Source organism: Meriones unguiculatus, chromosome 16, assembly GCF_030254825.1.
Source record: "Meriones unguiculatus strain TT.TT164.6M chromosome 16, Bangor_MerUng_6.1, whole genome shotgun sequence".
In the NCBI taxonomy this organism is placed as follows: Eukaryota; Metazoa; Chordata; class Mammalia; order Rodentia; family Muridae; genus Meriones; species Meriones unguiculatus.
In genome coordinates, this window is record NC_083363.1 from 24,637,677 (window position 1) to 24,663,117 (window position 25,441).

Sequence of the window (25,441 nt, forward strand, 5' to 3'; positions counted from 1 at the left end):
GTTATTTTTCTTTGGAGATAGAAAATTTACAGTTTAAGCTGAATTCCAGAATTCCCATTGCCTCTCTAAAAACCAAACATCTGAGCCTAGATAGATGACCAAGCCCTAAGAATACAAAGCTGCCCTTACAGAGGACCCTCATTCAGTTCCCAGCACCCATGTTGGATGGTTTATAACCACATGTAACTAGGAAGGATGTGATGTCTCTGTTCTTTTCTCACATGCGCACATGGCCCCTCCTCTCCACGTGCATGCACGCACATACACAAGTGCACGCACACACACACTTGAAAATTAAATAAAAAAAAAAAGAATTGGCACAGTTAATAAGAAAATATATTCTTGCTGAATTAAATTTTGTAGTTGAGTTAATAAAGACTGTATTTATACTGTGATCTTAAGGCTTTGAACATTTGTTTTTCATTTCTTGGTTCTTTGTTTTGTCTCTAAATGTTCTGTTATTTTTCATTCAATACCATAAAGAATTGGTCTTTGTCATCATCTTTGACATTGCTAAAGTTAAATTCAGTGTGAATTAGGAATTAGTACCACACTGTTTAACTATGTGCTTTGTTCACAGCTTTGACCTTAGTCTTCTTTGGGAAAAATAATAGAATCCCTTTGATGGTGAACAGACTCCTCTGGTCTTTCCCAATTTTTTGCTGGAATTGCCATTGCTTTGTAGGATTGAAGTTGTTGATAGCAACAGTGGACTCTGGGGAAGAGACACCTGTTGTAGATAAGCTGTTTCCATGGATAGCCCTCAGGGAACCTAAAACTTGCCTTTTATTAGTCCAGTTACTAAAGGCATTGTTTTAGTCCATTTGGGATGCTGTAATGTAATGCCTTAAACAGAGTAGCTTATAAACAACAAAACCTTATTTCTTCGATAGTTTGAGAAGCTGGGAAATCTGAGATCAAGGCTACATAAATTGAAGGCCCATTTCTAGAAGATGGCACTCAAAAGAGAGTTCATACAAGGGTTTCCCTAAACAGTGTCTATTTGCTGTGACCTCACTGAGAAGGAGCAGGCTCACTCTCTGGTGTCTGTCTCCTGTAAGGGGACTAATTGTACTCATGGAGACTCCTCTGTCATTCACAACCTCTAAGGATTCCTGCCTCCTGATAATAAGCTCGAGGCTTTGTTGACAGCAGAAATGTTGTGGGGGAACATAAACATTTAGTCCATAGCAGGTTCAAGAAAGAATTGTTAGCTGGCACATGCCTTTAATCTCTGGAGGCAGAGGCAGGAGGATCTCTGAGTTCGAGGACAGCCTGGTCTACTGGTCTACAAAGCAAGTCCAGGACAACCAAGGCTGACAGAAACCCTGTCTCAAAAAACAAACAAACAAACAAACAAACAAACAAAAATCAAAGGAAAGACTTGTTAAATACCCGTTTTTTTTCTTTTTTTCTTTTTTTTTATTTTATTATTATTATTTTTTATCAGTTACATTTTATTAACTCTGTATCCCAGCCGTGTCCCGATCCCTCATTCCCTCCCAGTCCCTCCCTCCCTCCCTCATCTCCACCGTGCCCCTTTCCAAGTCCACTGATAGGGGGGACCTCCTCCCCATTCATCTGGTCCTGTTTTATCAGGTATCTTCAGGACTGGCTGCAAAGCCCTCCTTTGTGGCCTAACAGTACTGCTCCTCCCTTCGGGGGTGGGGAGACCAAAGAGCCAGTCATTGAGTTCCTGTTAGAAATAAATACCCGTTTTATTTGTGAGGTTTCATGTTCCTTTTTTGTTTGTTTGTTTGTTTGTTTTTGTTTTATCAGACAGAGTTTCTCTTTATAGCCTTGGCTGTCCTGGGCTCTCTTTGTAAATCAGGCTGGCCTCGAACTCACAGATACTCAAGAGAAAACAGAATTCAAAAACAGTACCATCTTTTAGAAATTTTTTATTTTTAATTTAATTTAATTTTTTCTGTACATTGATGTTTTGTCTGCATGTGTAAGGGAGTCAGGTCCTCTGGAGCAGGAGTTATAGATAGTTGTGAGCTGCCATGTGGGTTCTGGGAATTGAACATGGGTCCTTTGTAAGAGCAAGACAGTGCTCTTAACCACTGAGCCATCTCTCCAGCCCCAGCACCATCCTTTTTTTTTTTTTTTAAATCTTTTCCAGGTTTGGTTTTCCTTATCTTACCATAGTTAATGGTATACCAACCACTTAACTAATTTTGAAATTTTAGAATTATTTTTATTATTATTCCATAATTTCTCATAGCCAAAAGTTACTGTTCTAGTTTTCTTTCTGTTACTCTAATAAAACACTGACCAAAAGGAAAGGAAAGGATTATTTGGCTTATACCTCTAGGTCACAGTCATCGTTGATGGAAGTCAGAGCCTGAACTTGATGTAGGAGCCATGGAGGAATGCTGTGCTGGCTTGAGTCACAGGCTCAAGCATAGCTAGCCCAGTGCAGCCCAAAAACTCAGGGAATAGTGCCACCCACAGTAGTCTTGACCCTCCTACATCATTTAACAGTCAAGATAGTTCTTCACAGACATCTCCATAGGCCAGTCCCTTATTTGAGACTTCCTTATTACATAACTAAACTGTATCAGGTTGGCAGTTGAAACTAACTATGATAGTCACTAAATCCAGTTTCTGTACCTTTAAAAATGCCTTTTGAATATGTATTCCTAGCTGGGTATGGTGGCTTAAATCTATAATCACAGAACATAGAGGCTGAATTATTAGGATTACTGCTAGTTCAAGGTTATCCTAGGCCATGTAGTGAGTTCTCAGACAGCTTGGGCTATAGGGTTGAGATTTTTTATTTTTCTTTTTTTAAGGAGAAAAACATTTGTTTGGGGTTATGGCTCCATCCTGGTAGGAGAAGGCACAGACATGTGGTGGCAGGAGCAGGAAGCTAGCAAATCACATTTTTTTTTCCACCCGAACATAGGAAGCACAAATAAAAAATGTGTATTTTTTCTTATCCACTCTCCAATGTTATATCAGTTAAGGACAAACCCAGTTGTCTTTCCAGCAGTCACTCGACAGAACTTTTGTTGCTGATGTCTGTCTACTGTTAGACATCTTCATCAAGTAATCTTTAAGCAAAAATTTTCTCTCATGCTCAGCAATCTATGTCTAGCTTTTTTTTTTTAATTGTCCTGATTTGTTTCCTTTAACTCAGTATTATTTTCTGTAGGTTTTTCTTTATTAAAAAAAAATCTGTGTTTTAATATTTCAACATGGATACATAAAATGTGTTCTAGTTTAACCATTACGCTGTTTGTGGACATTTACATTTCTTGAATTATTTTTTCTCTTACAAAGAACGTTTGAAACTAACTATGATAGTTGTTTGAACATTGCTCTCTGTGAACATAATAGACGTTTATAGTTCCTGAATCAAAGAGGATAAAGGCTTTCCAGTGTTAGTAGATGCCATCTACTTGCTTTACAGAACTTCCTATGATTTCTAACTTTACTTTTTATGCTGTTTTTCTCTAAGCCCATGATTATAATATTTATTATGATAGCCAAAGAATTTCATTATGTAGACTAGCTAGCTTGAAACTCATTATGTAGACTAGGCTAGCTTGAAACTCAAATTTAGGATCCTCCTATCCTGTCTCATCTTTCCAAATTCCAGCATTATAAGTTCAGCATGCCTTCATGCCTAGCTTCTAAGCCCCTTTTTTCCCCTTTCTTCAGGACAGGGTTTCTCTGTGTATCTTTGGCTGTCCTGGACTCACTTTGTAGAACAGGCTGGCCTCTGCTTCCCTGAGGGCTGGGATTACAGGCCTGGGCCACCGTGCCTGGCTCCAAGTCCATTTTCAATATCCTTCTTGCCTCAGTTCTCTGCTTGATTCATCCCTTTCTCTTAATTACTCAAGTACAGTTACTCAGTTTACAGTTGTTGAGTGCAGATTGTGTGCCAGGTACCTGCTGTATGCTGGAAACTTGGCACTGGCTAAGATAGAAACAGTCCCTGTTCTGTGTAGCTCCACTCTTAACACCTAGTAAGACTTGTGTTATTCCTGGGTTCTGTTTGTGCATTTTCAGCTGGTATACATTCTTCCTGGTATGCCTTTTCTTTCTCTTTCTTTTTTCTTTTCTTTTTTTTTAAACATCTTGTAGAATTTTCTTTTATCTTTCTAACTATACATTTACCCAAATGCGTCCCCCAGCTTAGTGCCATAAAAATGTTAAGTGAGAGAATAACAAACTGTCCAATGAACTAAGTTTTACAAGGCACCGTGGCTCAGTAAATAGGGACAAGAAGAGGTCTTTAAAAAAATTAATAAGAAGAGGTCTTAAAGGTCCTACCGTTGTAGTCAGGGAGATAAGGGATAGATGAGTAGACTGCAAGGCAGGTTGTGATAAGCCTAGCACAAATTAATTCTTCACAGAAATTTAAAAGGAGAGGTGAATTCTCAAGAGATCTGGCCAGACTTGGTAGCTCAGTTTTGTAATCCCAGTATTTGGGAAATTGAGGCAAGAGGATTTAAGTTTGAGAGCTGATTTGCCTGTAAAGTGAGTTCAAAACTAGCCTGGTAACTTAGTCATACCCTGCCTCAAAATTAAAAGTAAAGTAGGGCTTAGGATGTAGCCCAGTGGTAGAATATTTACCTGGACCTGGAGTGCTTAAAGGAGGTCATAGGGTCAATCTCAGAGAAATTTTGACTGATTTTTGTTGTTGTTGTTTATGCCAGATACTGTGTGGGATACAGTGAAAATAAAATACTGTGCCAGACTTCAAGAGTAGGTAATTGAGTTTTTAGAGTAGGATTAGAAAGCAGTAACTCATTGTCAAATCTGTCTCTGTGAACCAAAATGATTTTTACTTTTTTTTTTTTTTTTTGAGACAGTCTCATTATGTAGTCCAGGCCTGGAGTGCTGTGATTATTTGTATGAACTACCTCACACATTTGATTTTTATATTTTCAGATTATTCACTAAAAATAATATTTTTTAATGTGAGAATTATATGAAATTAAGATTTCAATGTGTAGCTGGGTGTGGTGGCATGTGCCTTTAATCCTAGCACTCAGGGATGCAAAGGCAGGCAAGTGGATCTCTGTGAGTTTGAGGCCAGGCTGGTTTACAAAAAGAGTCCAGAACAGCCAAACCTACACAAGAAACCCAGTTTCAAACAACCAATAACAACAAAAATATTTCACTATGCATACAGTTGTATAGGAACCCAGCCACATTCATTAGCACACTGTCTGTACACTGTGCTACAGCACCAGAGGCAAGGAGCTGTGACAGAATCAGTTTATACTAGCAGTGAGATAAAGGTGATGACTCACACTGACTTGATCAAGATTGTTTTACAAAATAAGCAGATCAAAAGTTGTATCAAAGTCCACGTGCACTATTAGATGGGAGCAACTGGTGTAGAGACTTTGAGGGCTGTGTAGACGATAAGATTATTGCTCAGGTGGGGCCTCATCGTGAGTAACAGCCTTGCCCTTGAAAAAAATGAGAATAGAACAAGCTAAGAACAAACTTCCGTTCTCTGAATGTAATGTTTCTCTTTTTTTTCTCTTACGTTTGTAGAAGGACTTTGAGCCTTACTTGGAGATTTTGGAAGCATATTCCACAAAAGCCAAGAATTATGTGAATGGGTATTGCACCAAATATGAGCCCTGGCAGCTCATTGCATGGAGTGTCCTGAGTACTCTGCTGATAGTCTGGGTGTACAATCTTATCTTCCAGCCAGAGAGTAAGTATACTACCCTTTGGTAATGATAGACTGGAATGTCACTCATGGATAGTGGGTTGGAAGCATTTCTTTTGGTTCAGTTCTGCCTTTTAAAAATCTATTTTAGATGGGGAATAGACCTTTGTTTATGAGTTGTAAAGTTCTGTTAGGACTTTGGGTAACTTTTTTTTTATTTGTAGTTTACATAAAAACTCCTTAGGTATTAGCTACTATAAAGATGCACAGATGTTTCAGAGTGTAGCTTATACATTTTTCAGTACTAGTTTCTTCCTAGAACATAACTGTGTTATTAGATTCCCAGAGTAGAAATGTATTACTTTCATTTGTGGCCTTTTCATTAAAGATTAGGAGCAGTTTCATAGAGCTAATGCTTGACTGCCAAGTGGGTCCTGAGACTATACACAAAAGTAATGTGTTGCCCTTCTTTTTTGGAGTTAACTTCTGTTAAAGGACAGTAGTACTTCCATGAGAAGTACACCATTTTTTTTCAGGGGCTTTCAAAGAAATTCCTACTCTCCTAAGGTACAAACACCTCCTGCACATCCATGTCTTCCCACCTGGGATTAAAGGCATGTGCCACCACTGCCCGGCTGGTTTTTATATTCTATCATGCAGCCATTGAGCTATTTTACTAGCATTGCAGTTACAGCAGAATAAATGTTGCAAAATATGACTGAGAGGCAAGTTCCACTACTTTAGAGCTCGTAATTAAAGTGGAAATGAGATGTGACTGTTCTGTCTAAAATTACAGTTCACTGCAGCTTTAAAACACTGTCTTGAGTTTTTGTTCCTCACCCTTGTCTGATTTTCTCCCACATTGTTGATGAGGCTGGTCTTTCAGTTCAGCTTGTTGTTTACATGTGGCTGTAGCCTTAGTTGTCTATTCAGGTGCGCTCCTTACCCAGAAAGTGTTTCATTCGGTGAGCAAGAAGCCTATTATATTCATTTATAGTCGCTATCTCCCCCCTCTCTCCTTTTTTTTCTTAACTTCCCTCTCCCATCTCATCTGTCTTGTCATGTTCCGTTTCAACTTGAGATCGGCTCGCTGTGCAAACCAGGCTTGCTTGTAGCTTGCGGTGGTCCTCCTGTCTCTGCCTCCTGAATGCTAAGGTGTATATCACCATGTCTGGCTTTTTTTCTTTTTTACTGTGATACATATATGCTGCCTTTTATTGTTATTTTATATTTTCTGTGTATGGGTGTTTTGCCTACATATGTATCTGTGCACCACATTCTTTGTTACCTTTTTAAGCTTGGGAAGGGATGTGCTTGGATCAAGCATTGGGCCTTGTGCAAGCCAGGGAAGTACTCTGCTGAATTATATATACTCCAGCTTCTTATTTTGCTCATTTTAAAGTATATAGTTTAGTGGCATTCATGTTTAATTAATATTCACATCGTTGTATAATCTCTATCTTCAGAATTTTCTCTTTCGTTAAAATTAACTTTAACAAATAAACAAACAATTTCTGAGCTAGACATGGTGATGCAACTTTAAATCCAAGTCCTTGAAAAGCTAAAGCAGGAGGATTTTAAGTTTGAGGCCAGCCTGAACTATATTGACCCTGTCTCAAAACCCAGAACCCATTCCTCATTACTTTTCCCTAATCTCCACAATCTGTATTCTGGGTACTTTTCATTTTAAGATTGTAAATGTATAAATCCAGACTGAAGTTAGAGCTGTTGACATTCTTACTTATTTGTTAAAATTAGTATTAACTTTAGGTATTTACTTCTTTTTATGCAGTATGCCATTGTATGTATGCATTGCTTAAGGCTACACTGAGCTAATTAACTGAGCTAATTCATTACTTCTATGTTTTCTGTGGTTAGATATGTCGGTTGTCAGTTGGCTGTGCTTTTCAGTTTCCTTGTGAGCTTGTAGCAGAAACACAGCCATCTTAGGTGCTGGTGCTTGCTTACTTGTTGACCCTGAGCATTCCATCTGAAAATTAACAAAACCATTATATGAGTAAGAGTTGCTGTTTAAGTCTTTGTGAGTTGAACTGCAAGCTATTTTAGCTTTAAAAAATTTTTTTTAATTAAATTTAATTTTTTCTAGACAGGGTTTCTCTGTGTAGCGTTGGCTGTCCTGGACTCACTTTATAGACCAGGCTGGCCTCGAACTCACAGGGATTCACCTGCCTCTACCTCCCTGAATGCTGAGATTACAGGTGTCTGCCACTGCGCCCGGCTTGTCATTTTAGCTTTTAATATGTATTTTCATTAAAAAGGAGTCTGTACTCACTGTAGGAAACTTTTATACAATATGGATAAGCCACTGAAACCAATTAAAATCTTGCTATTAGAGTGTACCGATTATACTAGTCAGGATTTCTAGAGGAACTGAACCAATACAATGAATACATATTATGAAAGAGATTTATAAGATTGGCTTGCATGATAGGGCCTGGGTAGGTACAGGAAGGCTGTGCACTGGAAAGCTGAGACTCCAGGAGCTTCTCAGTCTGAAGCCGGGTCTTTCAGCAGTCCCATTCATGTACTCACTGCCTGCCTAGAGGATTCATGAGAGCCACTGGCCTTAGTCTACTTTGGAAAGCTAAAGATGCTAGATTCCAGTGGCTAGGAAGGGTTGGGAAAAGCAACACCTCTGCCTTTTCCTAGACCCTGAAGATCTGGACCACTATGGGAGAGGTTCTTCGCCTCTCTGAGTTAATCCTTCCTGAAAATGCTTTGCCAGCTCTGCCCAGAGGCTTGTCCTCTGACTTTCACAAGTGACATGTGCATCCCTCCCCAATATGTTAAAAGGAATTTTCACTTCATTCATTCATTGATTCATTCATTCATAGTAAGGGTCTCAAGTGGCCCTGGCTGGCCTGGAACTTACTCTGTAGACCAGACTAGCCTCAAACTCACTCTCACTGCTCTCAACTGTTCCTGAGACAAGTTCTAATTCTCTGATCTTCAGATGCCTTTTATGTCTGTCATAGATCATCTATAAAGCCTTCTACCCCAGCCTTAAAATGCTGCTGCCAGGATTAGTTGAGTGTATCTGTATGAAAGTACAAGTGGCCTTCCAACTTGTTGATTTATAATTATTGTACTTTATGGGATCAGAATTCTTTGTTCTGTGTAACTGCCTGGAAGTGGGCTCTGATGTCCATGAATTTTGGGTTCCTTTTCAGTCTAGAAAATGTCATTAGGGTCAGTGTTGTTTGACAGACTGGAGTATAGGTCCTGGAAGAAAGCATGTGTTGGCCAGAGTTTTGGGAATAGAACATCTGTGCATTTGGAAATATTGGGAAAGTCAGGAACTCTTGAATATATTTGATTGGCATTGCTAGTCAATTGACTGGCAGTTCTGCTTCTGGGAATTTATTCTATGTGTACACTGTGGTGTGTATTAAAAGGTTACTTATTTTTAGCATGGTTTGTAACAGCAAAAAAAAAATAAGATAAGCTTATATGTTCTTCAGTGAGGAAGTTAAGTAGATCATGAGACTTTTCTTTAATGGCATGCACACTGGCATGTACGTGCACATGGGCTCGCTTCTCCTCAGACCTTGTACACACAGACAGGAAAGAATGGGGGATACTAACCTTTAATACTTCTGAATGGACAATCAAGCCTAGTCCAGTGCTTAGCTAGTCTACCTCTTCAGTAAAAGAAATAAATGAGAATTTGTTTTTACTGTTACTGGTAAATACACCAAACTCTGGAAGTGTATGCTGGAAACAAAGGCCTTATGGAAGGGCAGGGTGAGATTTGAGTGGAAGGAAATAAAGATGAAGAAACATTACCACATGTGTTTATTAAAAATTTGGGTCACATAAATATATTACTCAAAAATTAAAAGGTTTTTTTTTGTTTGTTTGTTTTGTTTTGTTTTGTTTTGTTTTAATCAAAAATGAAAGAAAGTCTCCCTCTGGAGGAAGTGAAGTTGTAAGAGACAACCAAGTAAATGCTGTCTGTTGACTAGTGGGTTATATCCATAGAATTTCATGTGACTAAGAGAACTGTTTGTTTCTTATAGGTTTATGGTCACGGTTTAAAAAGAAATTATTTAAGCTGATCAGAAAGATGCCAATTATTGGAGACAAGGTAGGTGCAATCTGTGCGGGTCTTTTCCTGTTTGATGTGTGTACCTCTTCTTTCTGTTCCGAGATCAAATATTCTCAAAGAAGAGGAGTGATTTTTGTCCATCAAACATGGGCATTTGACAGCATTTGGAAACTGGTTAGGTTGTGACAACTCTGATAGCTCCTGGAGTCTGGGCTGCTGGACAATACTTTCCAGTGCATAGCATCCCAGGGCATACATCTCCTGTACGGCAGATGTAGCTGAAAAGGTTGGAAAGACCAAGTCTGAAAAAGCTCAGTGTAACACTTTCTCCAACATATTTGGCCAAAGGAGAGGTAAGAAGTCTGCTAAGGAACAATTTGAAATTAGAAAACCTGACTGAAGTCTTACTGCGCTCTAGAATAGTATTTAGCTGGACTGAATTTAGATACCCATCTGGGGATTAAATCATGGGTTGGCAAAATTTCTGTGAAGAACCAGATAGGAAACATTAGACTCTATGGGTCCAGGCAAGAGGAAGATAGGTAAGGAATGAACCTGCCTATATTTCAGAAAACTATATTCTAAAAAACAGGTAAGCCTCTGCCAATAGTTCCCTGATCACAGGGTTAGAAACTTAGAGAGATAACAGGTGTTTTCTTGCTCTTTGCCCCTCTTTATAGAACAGTTGCTCTCTTCACTGTGTCCTCTTTGCTCTTACACTGGGATAAGATATTTCTCCTCAGGGCTGGGTTTTTTTTATCAAAGGGGAGATAAGCAGGACAGGCTCTTTGCAAGGTGTAAGAAAGGCCTGTGTATCCTGAGGTCTTCAAAGCCCCAGTGCTCTGACCTGTCTCTGACCTTCTGTCTGACTTTTCCCAGCTTTACTTACTTTCAGGTTTTCCTATATTACTCTGAATCTTCTAGAGTGGGGGGAAGGGAGGCTACTGTGAAAGATAGGCTGTGTCACCAGGGAGAGGAGGATTCACATTAATATTCCCTGGGATTGAAATGTCTCTACCTTTCTCCTTCAGCTTCAAGATTGACTTTGATTTGACTGATTGATTGGTTGGTTGATTTTTTTTTTGCAGTGGTTCGGATTAAATGAGGTACTTCTCTGCCATTGAGCTGCATTCCCGAGAAGCATTCCTTCTTTGGTGGTGGTAGTGGGGATTGAGTCTGGGACTTTACCAATTCTAGGCAGGCATTTGACTGCTAGGCTGCAGTAAAATGTTCCTTTGTTGAGGTTTGATGGTAATGGTGGTGGCATTGTTGTCAGTGGTGGTGAAGGTAGCAGTGGCAGTGGTGATGGCGGTGGAGGCACTGGTAGTCATCGAACATGGGACTTTAACATGCCAGGCAGGCACTCTACTGTAGAGCTGCATTCCTAGCCCCTTGAAAGTTTTGAGACAAATAAATACTAGGATTTCAGAACCCATTCTTAATTTTTTGAAATTACAGAATTGAGCATCATTAGAGGCTGTGTAAGTACCTTCATTTTTCAAAAGCAAATTCTGAGGCTTAGAGACAGGAAGTTATTGTGTGTGCACACATGTGCATTTGGGCATCATTCTGTACTCAACACTAAATACTCAGTACTCAACATATTGAGTACTTTCTCAGTCTTAGTTCTTTTTAGTATTTTGCTAGGGATATAGTGTTAGACAGTTCCTTCATCTTGTGGAAATTGCATTTTAGTAGAAGAGATAGAAAGCAAACAAACATATCACATTTGTATTTTGAAATAAATTTTATAATGTAATGGAGGCGAGAATTGGAAATGGGAAGTACTTGCTGTGCTTTTTAATATACTTTCCAATGAGATTTTTTCCTTTGTCTATTTTCCCTTTTTAAAACAGCATGATCTATGCAGGAACACTTAGCTTTCATAGTTTGTTCCTGTTGCATGGTCCCTATGCTTGCAGTATGATCTCCTATCCCCCCTGTGTCCATAGCATGTCTTAACATTGTCCAAGTAATGAGGACTCTGTTGCCTTCAGTGCTGACATGTAGGATCTTTATAAGAAGATGTTCTTGTATTCTAATTATCCGTGTCTAGGACTGAGAAAAATGTGACTAGCTGGCGTGAGATTGTAGACATCAGACTTTACTGACTGTATTGCTGAAGCCATAGCACTGTAATATATAGATTGTAACATAGAGCCTTTCTCTCCACATACTAGCATCCAAGAGTCTCAAAAGTAGCAGTTTCTGCCACTTTGTGTCCATAATTTGCTTTGTTTTTCTTCTGAGCACCATTAGTAGACTTTTCTGTCTCTCTTGCTAAATATAAACTTCATGAGAGGAGGCTTTTGTTTTTTTTAAACTGTGTACCACACGTTCTTTGTGGTTTTTTTTTGTTTTGTTTTGTTTTTTAATGGCTGCATCCCTAGCTGGTAGTAGTAGTTCAGCAAATTTGTTGAGCAAATGAGTAACTAAATGAATGAAATGGCTCAGAAAGTTATGAGAATGGAAAAGAATCATAATTGATAAATTACATGGCAGAAAGAACCATAGTTTGTCCTAGCATTTCTGGGTCAATGGGCAGCTCTTCCCATTATGCTTTAAAGAGATGTAGCATAGTCATTCTGACAATTCTTAAGCCTCATATGGGTATGTTGGGAGCTGTGTGGATCCTCCATACTTGTGGTACTTTGCAAATATCTGTTGAAGTTACTTATCAATTGCACAACAGCCAGGATCCCCTTTTACTGTAGCTTGGCCTATTTCATAACTTTTGTCAATCACAGTATTGCTGTTGCCAACACAGCAACTAGGGCTAAGGTTGCCCTCAGGCTAAGTGCTGACTTCTGCCTGTTTAAACCAAGTGCAGTGCATAGCCCTGAAAAGGGAAATTTAATGCATCTTTGACTTTTAGAAAAAGTCAAAGGAAAAAAAGAAAAGCTGGCTTTTAAAATTTCTAAGAGGCATTGCACACGCTGGGTGGCTAAACAGATAAAATGTGCATTTTCCTTTAAAAAAAAAAAAAGGCAAAAGCTACACAGTGCCTGGTGTTGTTGAGCTATTGATTAGGCCTCAGAGATGGCCTTTTTGCCTGTGTTTTTCCCTTCTAGTTAACTTTATTTTTCTTTATCCTTGGAGATTGATCGAATAATGGCTAAGACCAAGAAGGATATCATCAAGAACATGCCTTTCCTGAAGGTGAACAAAGAGTATGTGAAAACTCTGCCTTCTCAGGGTCTGAGCACAGCTGAGGTTCTGGAGAGACTCAAGGAGTACAGTTCCATGGGTAAGCCTTGGCCCAGGAGTGCTGCTTTTGTCCTTATCATTGGCTAATGTTGGCACAGGTCAAGGATCACTTGGCGCTTCTATGTACAAGAGTACCTATTCCCTACTTCAAAGACCAAACTTCATATTGTAGATGAAATACAGATTTCTGTCAAAGTTATGATACCTGTTTCATAACAGAGGATAGTAAAAACATCCACTGTAATTACACCATTCAGACATGAGCACAGAGCTGGCTGTGATGGTGCCTGCCTGTAATTCCAGTGCTTGGGGGACTGAGATAAAAGGATTGCTGCAAGCCCAAGGACAGTTTAGGTCATGTGCTATCAGGCCAGCTAGGGCTTATGGAGATGCTGTTTGAAAAAACAAACAAGCAAAATTAAATAAATAAATAAATAAATAAATAAATAAATAAATAAAGATGAACACAAGTGGTAGATATAGGTAGGCAGAGCTTGGAGAGATGGCTTAGCACTGAAGAGTACTGGCTGTTCTTCCAGTACTGGTATTCAATTCCCAGCATTTAACTGGTGGTTTACAGTCATCTGTAATTCTAGTTCCAGGGGATCTAGCTCCCTCTTCTGGCCTCCCTGGCATGAGGCATGCACATGGGTATGCAGACATACATTCAGGCAAAACACCCATATACATTAAAAAAAATAATATAATAAAGAAATAGGGGGATGGATGGATAGCTGACTGATGTGTACAGGTATATATAAACCTATTGAGCTATGCAAGTATATACTGGTCTTCTATATGCATTGGTGCATACCATATAACCTCATGTTCAAAAGCATGACCTGAGAATCACTCAGGTTCACAAATACCTGGATGTTCAACTTTAATATGACCTTGGGAAAGAGATTTACCTGATGTGTACTCCAGTTTATCCTTACAACTCTACTTCCCTAGAAGTCTGCTTAAGAGATTAAAGGAATTCATACATGAGAATGTATAGTACCTGGCATATATCATACAATAGTTGTTCGATAAATGTTAAGCATTACTGCTGCTGTTATTAATTAAACACATCCATGCCTACTATAGGTAAAACTTTAAAAAATAAGCCTTTTAGTTTTTGATACAGGGTCTTAATATAGCTGAGGATGATCTTGAATATTTGATCTTCCTGCTACCACCCCCCATGAGCTTGGATTGCAGGATGTGCCACCATGCCCAGTTCATGCAATACTGGCATTGAACTTATGACCCAGTGCATGCTAATTGGGTACTTACCAGCTAGGCAACATCTCCCTCCAAATAAGCTTTTAAGTTGGACATCTTACATTTATAAGCAAATAGCAAAAATGTTACAGGAATTTCCTCTCTGCCTCTCACCAGCTTCTTGTAAAGCATGTTACATTCATCAAAACTAGAAAAATAACATTAGTATAGCACTATGAACTGGGAACAAACTCTGTTTAATCAGTTTTTTTTTTTTTAATTACTCATATCCATTTTCTATTCTAGGGCCCAATTCAGATTGTGTTTTGACAAACAGCTTTCAAATTTCTCCGATATGTGTGAATTTCTTGATACTGTATAGTATAGAATTAGATACAGTGTGGGACAAGTATATCCAATCTGTAGCCTATTGGAACAAAATATTTCCCGAAATTGCTGTGAATGAGCCGCAACACATTTGTAGATGGCAGTGCCCTATTATAATGTTAAAGGATGGCCACTGCTGGTCTAGGGGTGACACGATATAGAATGGGTTATCAACCCTGGGACCTGTATAGTCAAAATTTCCATGTTTTTTAGGACATGTTGTTGCCATCTTTTCTTTCCTTTGAGTTTTTTTGTTTTGTTTTGTCATAACCCATGCTATATTCTTTGGAATAGCAAAAGAGCGGGATGTGAAAATAGGTATCCTGTTTATCCTTAAGCGTGGTTACCACAGGCCTGAAGACGTGTGGTGTATAGCCATGTCCTGTAAGAAAAGAAAGTCAAACTGCAGCCACACATGGCTTTAAGCAGGAGGGTTTTCTGCCAGCCTTCTGCTCTTGTTGGAATTGGAGAACCTGCTTTGGACAGCAGTGGTTCTGTTTACTTTTCAGTAGTGTGTTTCTGAGACACCCTTCTCACAGAGCACTTTCAGCAGGGCAGCCTTGTGGTGGCAGGAAGGGGCCATCTCCGCAGATTTGTTAGTATAATAGAGAATGTCTCTAAGACAGCAAGTGGAACTCTGGTGGGAACCCTTCTCAACCTCGTCTCAAGGTCATGTCTGTGCCTGCTCTTGATGTTGGTTATGGAACAGGAACGTGGATTCTGCAGTGTCTATTTCCAAGTCTGAAAGAAAGGGTGGGGCCTGAGATGGAGGTGCTCCTCTATTGGTACGCATTGTACTCTGGCTGCAGCCCTGGAGGTTGTATAGGGAGATTTCATGCTTGCCATCTTCTTTCAGCTTTGCTTATAGCAGTTCCTATACTCCTGTGACTAGAAAGGGAAATGAGGGAACTACAGAGAAAAGGGTCATATGGAGAACAGCAAATACATGGAGGCAAAGGACAGCTTTTATGTTCAGAGAAGGTAGCCGAGGGTATAGGTAACGTTACTGTCTGTCTTCACTATACCTTGATGCAATTCCCATCTTTTCCTACAAATTGACACTAATGAATGACCATTCATCTCCTTTGCTGTGGTAAATCGTTATTGAAATTTCTTTGTGAGTTTTTTACTGAGATTATTCTTTTACTCTTTTTAAAAATACTTATTTTTAATTATATGTGTGGGTGTGTATCTTTATGGGAATATGTGTACTTGGGTGCAGATGCCCTCAGAAGCCAGAAGAGTGCATTGGGTCCCCTAGAGCTGGAAATACAGAAAGTTGTGAGCTGCCTGATATGGATACTGGGATCCGAACTCTGATCCTCAGCAAGATAATAGATTTTTTTTAAATTTTGTTTTTAAAGATTTATTTATTTATTTTATGCATATGAGTGCTCTATCTGCATGTATACCTGCATGCCAGAAGAGTGCACCAGATCACATTATAAATGGTTGTGAGCCACAATGCTGGGAACTGAACTCAGGACCTCTGGAAGAGTAGACAATGCTCTTAACCACCGAGCCATTTCTCCAGCCCCTGAGAATACATATTCTTAACTGCCGAGCCATATGTCTGATTCCTGAATTTTTTACTCACATGCCCTGAGGTTTTTTTGCGTATCCTGTCTGTATTAATACCTGTCTTCCCAGTGGTGCCTGTGTGCTGACAGAGTGACCTTTAACTTTTTCCGCAGATGTCTTCTGGCAAGAAGGGAAAGCCTCAGGAGCTGTGTACAGCGGGGAGCCGAAGCTCACAGAGCTGCTGGTGCAGGTGAACACTGGGTGTTTGTGTGCACAGGGGCTATTCCTTGTTCATTTAACTATTAATCTCATTTTTGTAAGAGCAGAATCACCTAAGGGAAGTTTACTATTGAAATAAAACCATGGCGTTCAGAAGTTTCTTTCATTTAAATAGGTAAATGTGCATAATAATGTCAAATGCATCTTGACTATGGAAAGGTGAAATGTCATTTATATCTCTTCACTTTACTAGGTTCTGTGAGGAAGCTGTATTTCTAGTAAAGGAGCCTGTTCTTTGAGGATTCTGTTTTTATTTTTTGAGATAGGGTCTTTACATAGCCCTGGCTGTCCTTGAACTGCTTATGTAGACCAGCTACTTCAAATTAACAAAGATCCTACCTCCCAAGTGCTGGGACCAAAGGGCTGTTTCACTGTGCGGATGTTCATTTGAGGTTGTTAATGCTGGAACCAATGTTGTTTGATGTGGGAGTCAAGGCAAGCCTGCTCAATCATAATGTTCACAAAACATAGTCCACAAGATGATCCTAATTGTAGAATGGGATGTAGGTAGCTGTTTCCATTTCTAATCAAGCTTAGTTTTGAAACCCATTTCTTATATGAAATTACAGTTAAAGTAGTGATTTCTCAGGCCTTCTGTTTATTACTGCAAAACCACACATACCTTAGTGTTAGAGGTTTTACTTAGTTATATCTTGGCATAATGGTCATAATTCTATGTTTAAACTTTTCATTGTTTGGGTTCTCATGCAGTGGAAATGATGTGTCTCTTACATTCCAAGTCATTTTTTTAATTACATTTTTATTTTTTATATTAATTACAGTTTATTTACTTTGTATCCCAGCTGTAGCCCCTTCCCTCATTCCCTTCCAATCCTACCCTCCCTCCCTCATCTCCTCCTTGCCCCTCTCTAAGTCCACTGATAGGGGAGGTCCTCCTCCCCTTCCTTCTGGCCCTATCTTATCAGGTCTCACCAGGACAGGCAGCAATGTCCTATGTGGCCTAGCTAGGCTGCTCCTCCCACAGGGGGGTGGGGAGGTCAAAGAGCTTGCCACAGAGTTCATGCCAGAGACAGTCCCTGTTCCCCTTACTAGGGGAGTCACTTGGATACTGAGCTGCCATGGGCTATGTCTGAGCAGGGGTTCTAGGTTATATCCATGCATGGTCCCTGGTTGGAAAATCAGTCTCAGACAAGCCCCTGTGCCCAGATATATTTGGTCCTTGTGGAGCTCCTGTTCTCTCCAGGTCTTACTAACTCTCTCTCTTCTTTCATATGATTCCCTGCACTCTGCCCAAAGTTTGGCCATGAGTCTCAGTATTTGCCCCACTTGTCAATTTTAACCATTCCTATTCCCTTCCCTGTCGACAAGCATCATGCTCTTTCATGTTTCTTTCCCTCCTGTTTCATGTGGTAAATTTCCATTCATCTCTTGAGGTTTCTCTCATCAAATAACTCTAAGGCAGTCAGGATGTTAGCAGTGTCCTCAACAACAGTGGCTGCTTTGTGGCAGGCAGACTGTTGTTGTTTTTCATGTTTAATTTAATCTACCATGTAAAGTAGGTTCCATTTAGTCTCCTTTGCATATGAGGAAACTGAGCCTCAGAGGGCTTATTTTGGCCTGAACACCTAAAAGTGATAGGCAAAGCTGTGACTTCATAGTTGTGGTGACATACTGGTGTTACAGTTCAACACTTCTAACTGTGCTTTATTTCTTCCCTTAGCACCTTGTAGCATCATTTATTTGCATGTCTTGTCTCTAACATTATATTCTGGTCTTTAAGTTGGAGACTATATCATACCCGTTTCCCGTTCTTACTGTTGGACCCAGTACCAGAAAACTTTACTGAGTGCATGGTTCTTTGTCTTGTTCCATGTGAAAACCTATCTTATATGTCCTTGCATTTCTTTGCAGGTTTATGGCGAATTCACATGGAGCAATCCACTGCATCCAGATATCTTCCCTGGAACACGGAAGTTAGAGGCAGAAATTGTGAGGATGGCTTGTTCCCTCTTCAATGGGGGGCCAGAGTCCTGTGGATGTGTAAGTGGCTTGTAATAATAGAAGTTTTAAATAGTCTGTTATACTCTTATACTGTAATTGAAGAATGACCTAGATGAAGTATAATTAAAAAATGTTACTTGTACTTTTAAAACCCTGAGTGTCAATATTTTGGTATATATTCTAGGTATTTTTTCTTTTCAACTTTGTATTCTCAAAAATCTTTTAAGTCTTTATAAAGTTGGTAGGACAGTTTAAAGAACACTGTGGGTTCTCCAGATATTCTGCCGCCTCTCTATACTTGGCTTACTTTCTCCCTTCTCACCTACTCCTTCACATATCTATTGATCTACACTCCCCACCCCCCAGTTTATTTTTGATATTTTGAGTCTCATAGCTCAGGTTGGCCTCAAACCTGCTTTGTAGTTGAGGATAACTTTGAACTCTTGATACTCCTGCCTCCCTCTCCCGAAAGCCCCGGCTCTTTCTGCATTTTCCTTTTTTAAAGTGTTTTTCTTGACCCCAATGTTAAGTTGAAAAAAGCTGCCTTATTCCACACTAGTGAGGCTTATTTATTGTACACTTGAGAGTTTGCATTTTCTGCTGTTTCCTGTTGCACTGTGACTTTGGGCAAACCCTCTTGGAGGGGGAGATCTGGCTTTAGCACACTGTCTTCCAGAAAGTTGGGTTATGTTTTGTTTTAGGGTTTAGATTGTTCTTAATGTTAGTTCAGTGATGGATATGTTTTGTTTTGTTTTGTTTTAATGCTTTGCAAGCTTTTTAGTTGTTTTTATTTTAAAAATTAGTTATGGTATGACTGTGTATGTTGCTGGAAATAGAAGCACTATCATTTTTTTTTTCTTACATCATAGGCCTGTATCACTTGAAAGCCCACTTCCCTCTGAATCTTCTTGCCCTCACATCTTTTCTAAGTTATTCAGGTATTTGCATTATTCTTCAGGTTTCCATCTGTCCAGGCATTGATTATACCACATAGCTCTCTTAAGTAGAGTGTAATTGGCCTTTCTGTCCTTGTCTTTTTTTAAATCTGGATTCCCTAAATATATCTCAAACTTTTTTTCTGAGTCAGAATTATTAAATGTTCTTGACACACTTATTCCTGTTAGTACCATTTTCTTCTTTGTTGTCTCATTTTGTTTTATTGTCTGACTTTGATGATTTCCCATTGTGTTAAATTGTGATCTCATGAGCCTGTGCTAGAGCAGTGGTTTTCAACCTGTGAGTCATAAACATGAGAACACATATTTCCAGTGGTCCTAGGAACTGAGACCAGTAGCAAAATTACGTTATGAAGTAGCCACAAAAATAAATTTATGGTTGGGGTTCCTAAGACCATCAGAAATATGTGTTTTCTGATGGTCACAACCCACAGGTTGAGAACCTCCATGCCAGAGAGAGAAAACTATGAGGAAGCACCTTCAGCTGTTTCCTTACAACTTGGGCCTTTATTTGTCATACCCAACTCCATGTTTGCAGTAGTAACTACTTGCTTCGTGTCGGTTCTTGAAATGGTCTCTCCTGATGGTCTGTTTGGGCTGACTCAAGGTGGTGACTTATCTGCAGAGCTGGCTGAAACTTTGTTCCTCCTCTATTACAGTTTCAGGGTCTGTTCTTGAGAGATTCTAGTAAAGGTTCTCTCTCCACAGTTGAAAGAAAGTCTTATACTTTGAACTTTAATCCATCCTGAATCCCTGTAACCTTTATAGGGGTCAGATTTACTGTTCTGTCTTTCCATGTTACTCCTTTAGCCCTATCAATCATGTCTACTGCACAGAGAAAGGTAGAGGATAAGGAAACCTCTGCTTCTTTGTAATGGGTGGTGTGGTCATGAGACTTCTCAAGACTTTCCTGAATACCCTGATTTCCACAGTTGACTGGGCACTGTGTGTGGTTGTACGTCCGTATCTATTATGTGCTACTGTTTGTCTTAGTTAGGGTTTCTATTGCTGTGAAGAGGTACCATGACCACAGCAACTCTTACAAAGGGAAACATTTAATTGGGGCAGGCTTACAGTTTAGAGTTTTGTCCATTATTGTCATGGCAGAGGCATGGTGGCTCACATGGTGCTGGAGAAGGGGCTGAGAGTTCTACATCTGGAACCAAGGCAACAGGAAAAGAGACAGAGAGACACTGGGCCTGGCTTGAGCATCTGAAACCTCAAAGCCTACCCCTAGTGGCACACTTCTTCCAACAAAGCCACAACTACTCCAGCAAGGCCACACGACCACACTGTTTCAAATCTGTTAAATAGATTTCTCTTTCCTTATTTGCTGGTTAGTATTGCAGAGCTGTTGATTGTGTGTGTGTGTGTGTGTGTGTGTGTGTGTGTGTGTGTGTGTGTGTTTTGTTTTTCCTTTCTCATTTCTTTCAGGTAATGAGTAGTCGGTCTCCCATATTAATACAACCCTAAGGAATTGCATAGTGCTGCAGTTAAATCTTATCTCTCTAGTTACCCTCTCTTTAGTGGTATGGCAGGGACTAGGAAATAAGATGATATCTGATTCCTAGTCTCATTTAGACTTCTGTAGAGAGCTCTGCTTTTTTCCTCCTCTCTCCTTAGTCTTTTTCCTTTTATGTCTCTCTCTGCTTCTTCTGTGTCTCTCTTGAGCTGTTTTTGATGAAAAGGGGGGTTCACTGTTAAGAAAGATTGCGAGGACAAATTAAAGGGAAATCTTTAGACTGAAACTAGCTGAGGGTTTGAAATACTTCCCAGTTCTTTTTTTTTTTTCTGCTTCAAATTTTCTTTGCCTGTATTAACTTCATTTGCCTCAGTCACAGTGGATTAAGAGTACAAATTCATATTCTAAAATATTATATCATAGGTAGAATATAAATGCAGCCAGATTCAACCTTATCTGAATGAAAAAAATGTCTTGTGCTCTGAAACACGAAAGTCAGAGTGAGAGTTTATATAAGTTGAAAGAAGTAGATAGACATTAGTGACCTAAGGCTTCTATTTGTCGTAGGAGAAGGTTTTTCATCTCTTCCCCAAGCTCCCTAAATAGTAGCCCCTGAGACTCAATCATTATTTTGCAGATACCTAGGCCATATAGCTAGGCTCTTCTCTGACTAGCTCATAACTTAAATTAATCCATTTTACTAATCTGCAAATTACCACATGGCTGGTTACCTGTGCTCAGGTTCGAGGCATCCATCCTCCTCACATCTTGCTGTCTGAATCTCTCTCGCCTGGCTCTATCCCAGAATCCCTTCTGCCTGCTGGATGTCCCACCTTCTATTCCATGCCTACGCCATAGGCCATCTCTGTGTAACCCAGGCTGCCCTGGAACTCTGTAGACCAGAGTGTAGGCTGGCCTTAAGCCCATGCAAATCCATCTGCCTCCGCCTCCTAAGTTCTGGAATTAAAGGTGTGTGTGCTACCACTGCCTGTCGGGGCTTTTTTTTTTTTTTTTTTTTTTTTTTTTTTTTTGAGACAGGGTTTCTCTGTGTAGCCCTGGCTGTCTTGGACTCCCTTTGTAGATCAGGCTGGCCTTGAACTCAAAGAGCTCTGCCTGCCTCTGTCTCCCTGAGTGCTGAGTGCTGGGATTACAGGCATGTGCCACTGTGCCTGGCTGAGGCCTTTGTTTCTTTCTTTCTTTTTTTTTTTTTTTTGGCCTTTTTTTCTTATTCCACAATAAAATTTCTATCCTGAAGACAGGACACATGATGGAAATGACTAGGAATTTGGAAGTTTTTTTGTTTAGGTCATTGTTAGGCCTTGGTAAGAATATAAGGTCTGGTAATTTCCCAACTTTCTACACAGCTGTCTTGGTATACTATGTCATCACTCTGAGGTTTTAGGCTAGACCATAGGGCATTGTTGCTGATTTGTAGAGTTAATTTTAACTATAAGCTCCAAAATAGAGATCTACAAACAGGGTTCTCTGTCTATATTCTGTGCGTTATTTTAGGAAGAGTGGTCACATGTTTCATAAAAGGCTTCCTGAGTCAAATTACTTAATTTTCTGAGTTAATCTTGTTCGTAACTCTTGACCACTGGGATTCTATACCCAATGATAAATTTTATTTTGTACGTAGAGATTTAGAAAGTTTCATAAACATTCTTCATTCTATCTCAAGTTGATACATAATCCAAAATACAGAAAGTTTTACTTTTTATCAGCAGATGTAATGGTAACACTGAATGATTTGCTTAGGGACTTTAGTTTTCTTTTTGACAAGAAAAAACCCAAGATTATATGACTCTTCACAGATGCTAAATCTAAGGTAATATCTTGCTAGCTCAGTGCTGTAGCCTTTGGCTTGTTGGGAAATTATTCAAGCTCAGTTACTACTAAAGGATAGTGAGGTGATAGGTTGTGTTTACTGAACGTCAAGTTGGGTTTCAGAAGCGTTGCATGCTGGACACTGTGGTACACCTTGTATTCCTTGAATCACACTGGAAGATAGAGCCATATCTCTTCTGCAGTATTGCCCATGGCCTTGTCTGTTTCTCTAGCAAACATTTTTAAAGTCAAAGCAGGCTGAATCTCCTGATCCCTACCCTTAACTTACTCCCTGTTTTTCTTCACGTAGGTGACTTCTGGGGGAACTGAAAGCATCCTGATGGCCTGCAAAGCTTATCGGGACTTGGCCTTAGAGAAGGGGATCAAAAATCCAGAAATGTATGTATGTGTGTCTGCTTCCCCTCTGACAGTACAGTGTAAAATGAGCCCATCCTCCTCTTGCCTCTGACGCAGGCCCTTTGCCTTGTCCCTTCACATCCACTAGTTGGTTATGTGAGTTTTAAAACAGTGCACACTATCAGCAAGAATGGCATCCTTATTGTAGAGGTGACAGGTAAAAGGCTCCTGTGTTGTTACTTTATCCAGAACCTAAGAAAAGCTCTTTGTTTACTGTGATGAGTGAACGTTTCTGCAGTATCTTAGACTACCTGCAGTGTTCCCTAGGAACACTTCTACCTGAGTAATAGTTCCAGAAGAAAGAATTTAAAAAACAAGGTTTTGTTTGTTTATTCCTTTTTTTTTTTTTTTTTTTTTTCTTTTTGAGGTTCAGTTACATTGCTATTTGTCTGATTATAATTTTGGTTCCTGGCTGACTTTTCTCTACACCACCTTTTATGTGCTGTACTGAAGCTATACTTCTTAGGCTAATTTTTTCCCCCAAGTATAGGTTCTAAGTAGTTTTTGTTCTATGCATCATCAAACGGTGACTCACTTTGCCTAGGAGAGCAAACCTAGCTGCCATTATTTTTTTCACATGTAAACATCTGGTGTCTGGTACTTAGTTATTATAGAGATTTTTTTTCTCCCTTAAAGGAGACAGTAGTGATGAGAGAGGAGTAATGGCTATCTGGAAGCAAATATGTATCTTTGACCCTGTTTTCTCTTTGAACATTATTTGAAAATGATTTGTAACCATATAGGAGAGACAGAATTTAGTTTTTTGTAAGTTGGTGATCGTTCTTGGTTGGCAGGCCACTGTGGCCTGAGGCTGACTGCTGCTTCTGCATCTGTGCCAGGCAGCCTACTGTCTGCTAGAACCGCATTTTGCTTCTCACAGAGGTCCTCTGGATGATCAGTCCTCAGGAAGTTCTGCCTCATGCACCCTCATCTGAACCTTTTTTGGCTTTTTTTTTTTTTTTGGTCTGGCCCAGTTTATGCTCTGTGTTCTTTTGTATTCTGCATTTTCCTTCTTGTTGTCAAAATGAGTTCCTAAATAGTAGGAGGAAATTGTCTACAGAAAATTAATATGCCTGTCTTTGTTTGCACCAAGCAATATAAACATAATAGTGTGAGGGAAAATAATCAGACACTTTAATTGGTGATTTCAAGTTTCTGCAGTGTTCTCCTGGATCCTCTTGTGTTCTATATTTAATTAGCCCCTTTCTCCCCCATCACCTAGTGTGGCCCCTGAGAGCGCTCATGCTGCATTTGACAAAGCAGCTCATTATTTTGGGATGAAGATTGTACGCGTTAAACAGAATAAGAACATGGAGGTGGATGTGCGGGTGAGTCATCCGAAGGTCCAAGGGACAGTACATCTTATTGACCACTTCTCAGTTACACATACATAGACTTCCTGCTCAGACCAGAGCAGAGAGGAGACTGACCCTGTGACAGACAGCCATATTTCTTAGTTCTAAAAGGTTGATGATCTGTCCCTGTTGGTGCAGAGATGGATTTTACTTTCAACACCTTTACTTTCTTTCCTTTATTTATAAAATGAGTATGGATGAACTTGCCCCAATACTCCCTTTCATGGACCTGAGTATGTTTTTATGTCTCACATGTGTATAAGAATTTTTCATTTTATTGAAGCTGTTACATTATTGGAATTTGTAGACCACAAGGTTAAGTGAAGTTTTTACTAAATCATGACTGGTAGACTGTGAGGCTGGAACTCAGAGTTCCCTCTTTTGTTTCCTAGTTCGGTATTGTTTCTATTTCCATAGAGGCTGCATTACCATGTGGACTTGTGTGCACCCTTCATTGCAGAAGGCAGTCTTCTCCCAGGATGTAGAGACCTATGGACCTGGACTCTAAGCCAGCGGTCCACATTGTCCTCACAGCAAATCTTAGCTGTGGCTAAGATTCTTACATCTCTTATACTTTAAATCCCTAGGCAATGAGAAGAGCCATCTCCAGGAACACAGCTATGCTGGTCTGTTCTGCCCCACAGTTTCCTCACGGTGTGATAGATCCTATCCCTGAAGTGGCCAAGGTGAGAAGTTTGGGCTGTGCAGATTTGTGGCATGCAGATTAGTACTTTAAAATAGATATGATGATGCAGGGCTTTGTGAGGATGAAGGGTTTTGATTTTAGGTTTGAACATAGCAGGGATTGATAGCACTCATCAACCCCAAAGCAAGCCCCTGTGCCTTTTTTGAGAATCTCTGACAGTCATTCATTGGAAGAAAGGTAGTACATGACCCAGGCTGCCTTTAGAGTAGGTATTTTGAAACAATACTGACTCTTAGATTCCTACCAGGAAGTAATCTGCCATTAGGAAGACGTCTGCCATTAGGAAGATGCCTGCCATATAATGGCTAAAGTAGGACCTTCCCCTATAGAGGCTGTTAAATCAGAGCTCTGCTGTTTCTCATGTGATAGAGGGTGGGGAGAAGCTTGAGGTCAGGCATATTTAAGTACAAATTATATGAAATACATTTCAGAAGGACACTTTTGAA

At 39.7% G+C, this 25,441-nt stretch overlaps 1 protein-coding gene across 2 annotated transcripts in view; it reads left to right on the plus strand.

Annotated features, from left to right (window-relative positions):
- Sgpl1 (sphingosine-1-phosphate lyase 1) overlaps positions 1–25,441 on the plus strand; it is a 51,076-nt gene that overhangs the window by 18,649 nt on the left and 6,986 nt on the right. For both annotated transcript variants that reach the window (XM_060369484.1, XM_021652825.2), the window contains exons 3-10: positions 5,521–5,686; positions 9,682–9,749; positions 12,810–12,957; positions 16,205–16,281; positions 18,183–18,311; positions 22,828–22,916; positions 24,157–24,262; positions 24,877–24,975. In XM_060369484.1, the coding sequence (XP_060225467.1) occupies positions 5,521–5,686; positions 9,682–9,749; positions 12,810–12,957; positions 16,205–16,281; positions 18,183–18,311; positions 22,828–22,916; positions 24,157–24,262; positions 24,877–24,975 (882 nt within the window). The remainder of the gene's footprint in view (positions 1–5,520; positions 5,687–9,681; positions 9,750–12,809; positions 12,958–16,204; positions 16,282–18,182; positions 18,312–22,827; positions 22,917–24,156; positions 24,263–24,876; positions 24,976–25,441) is intronic.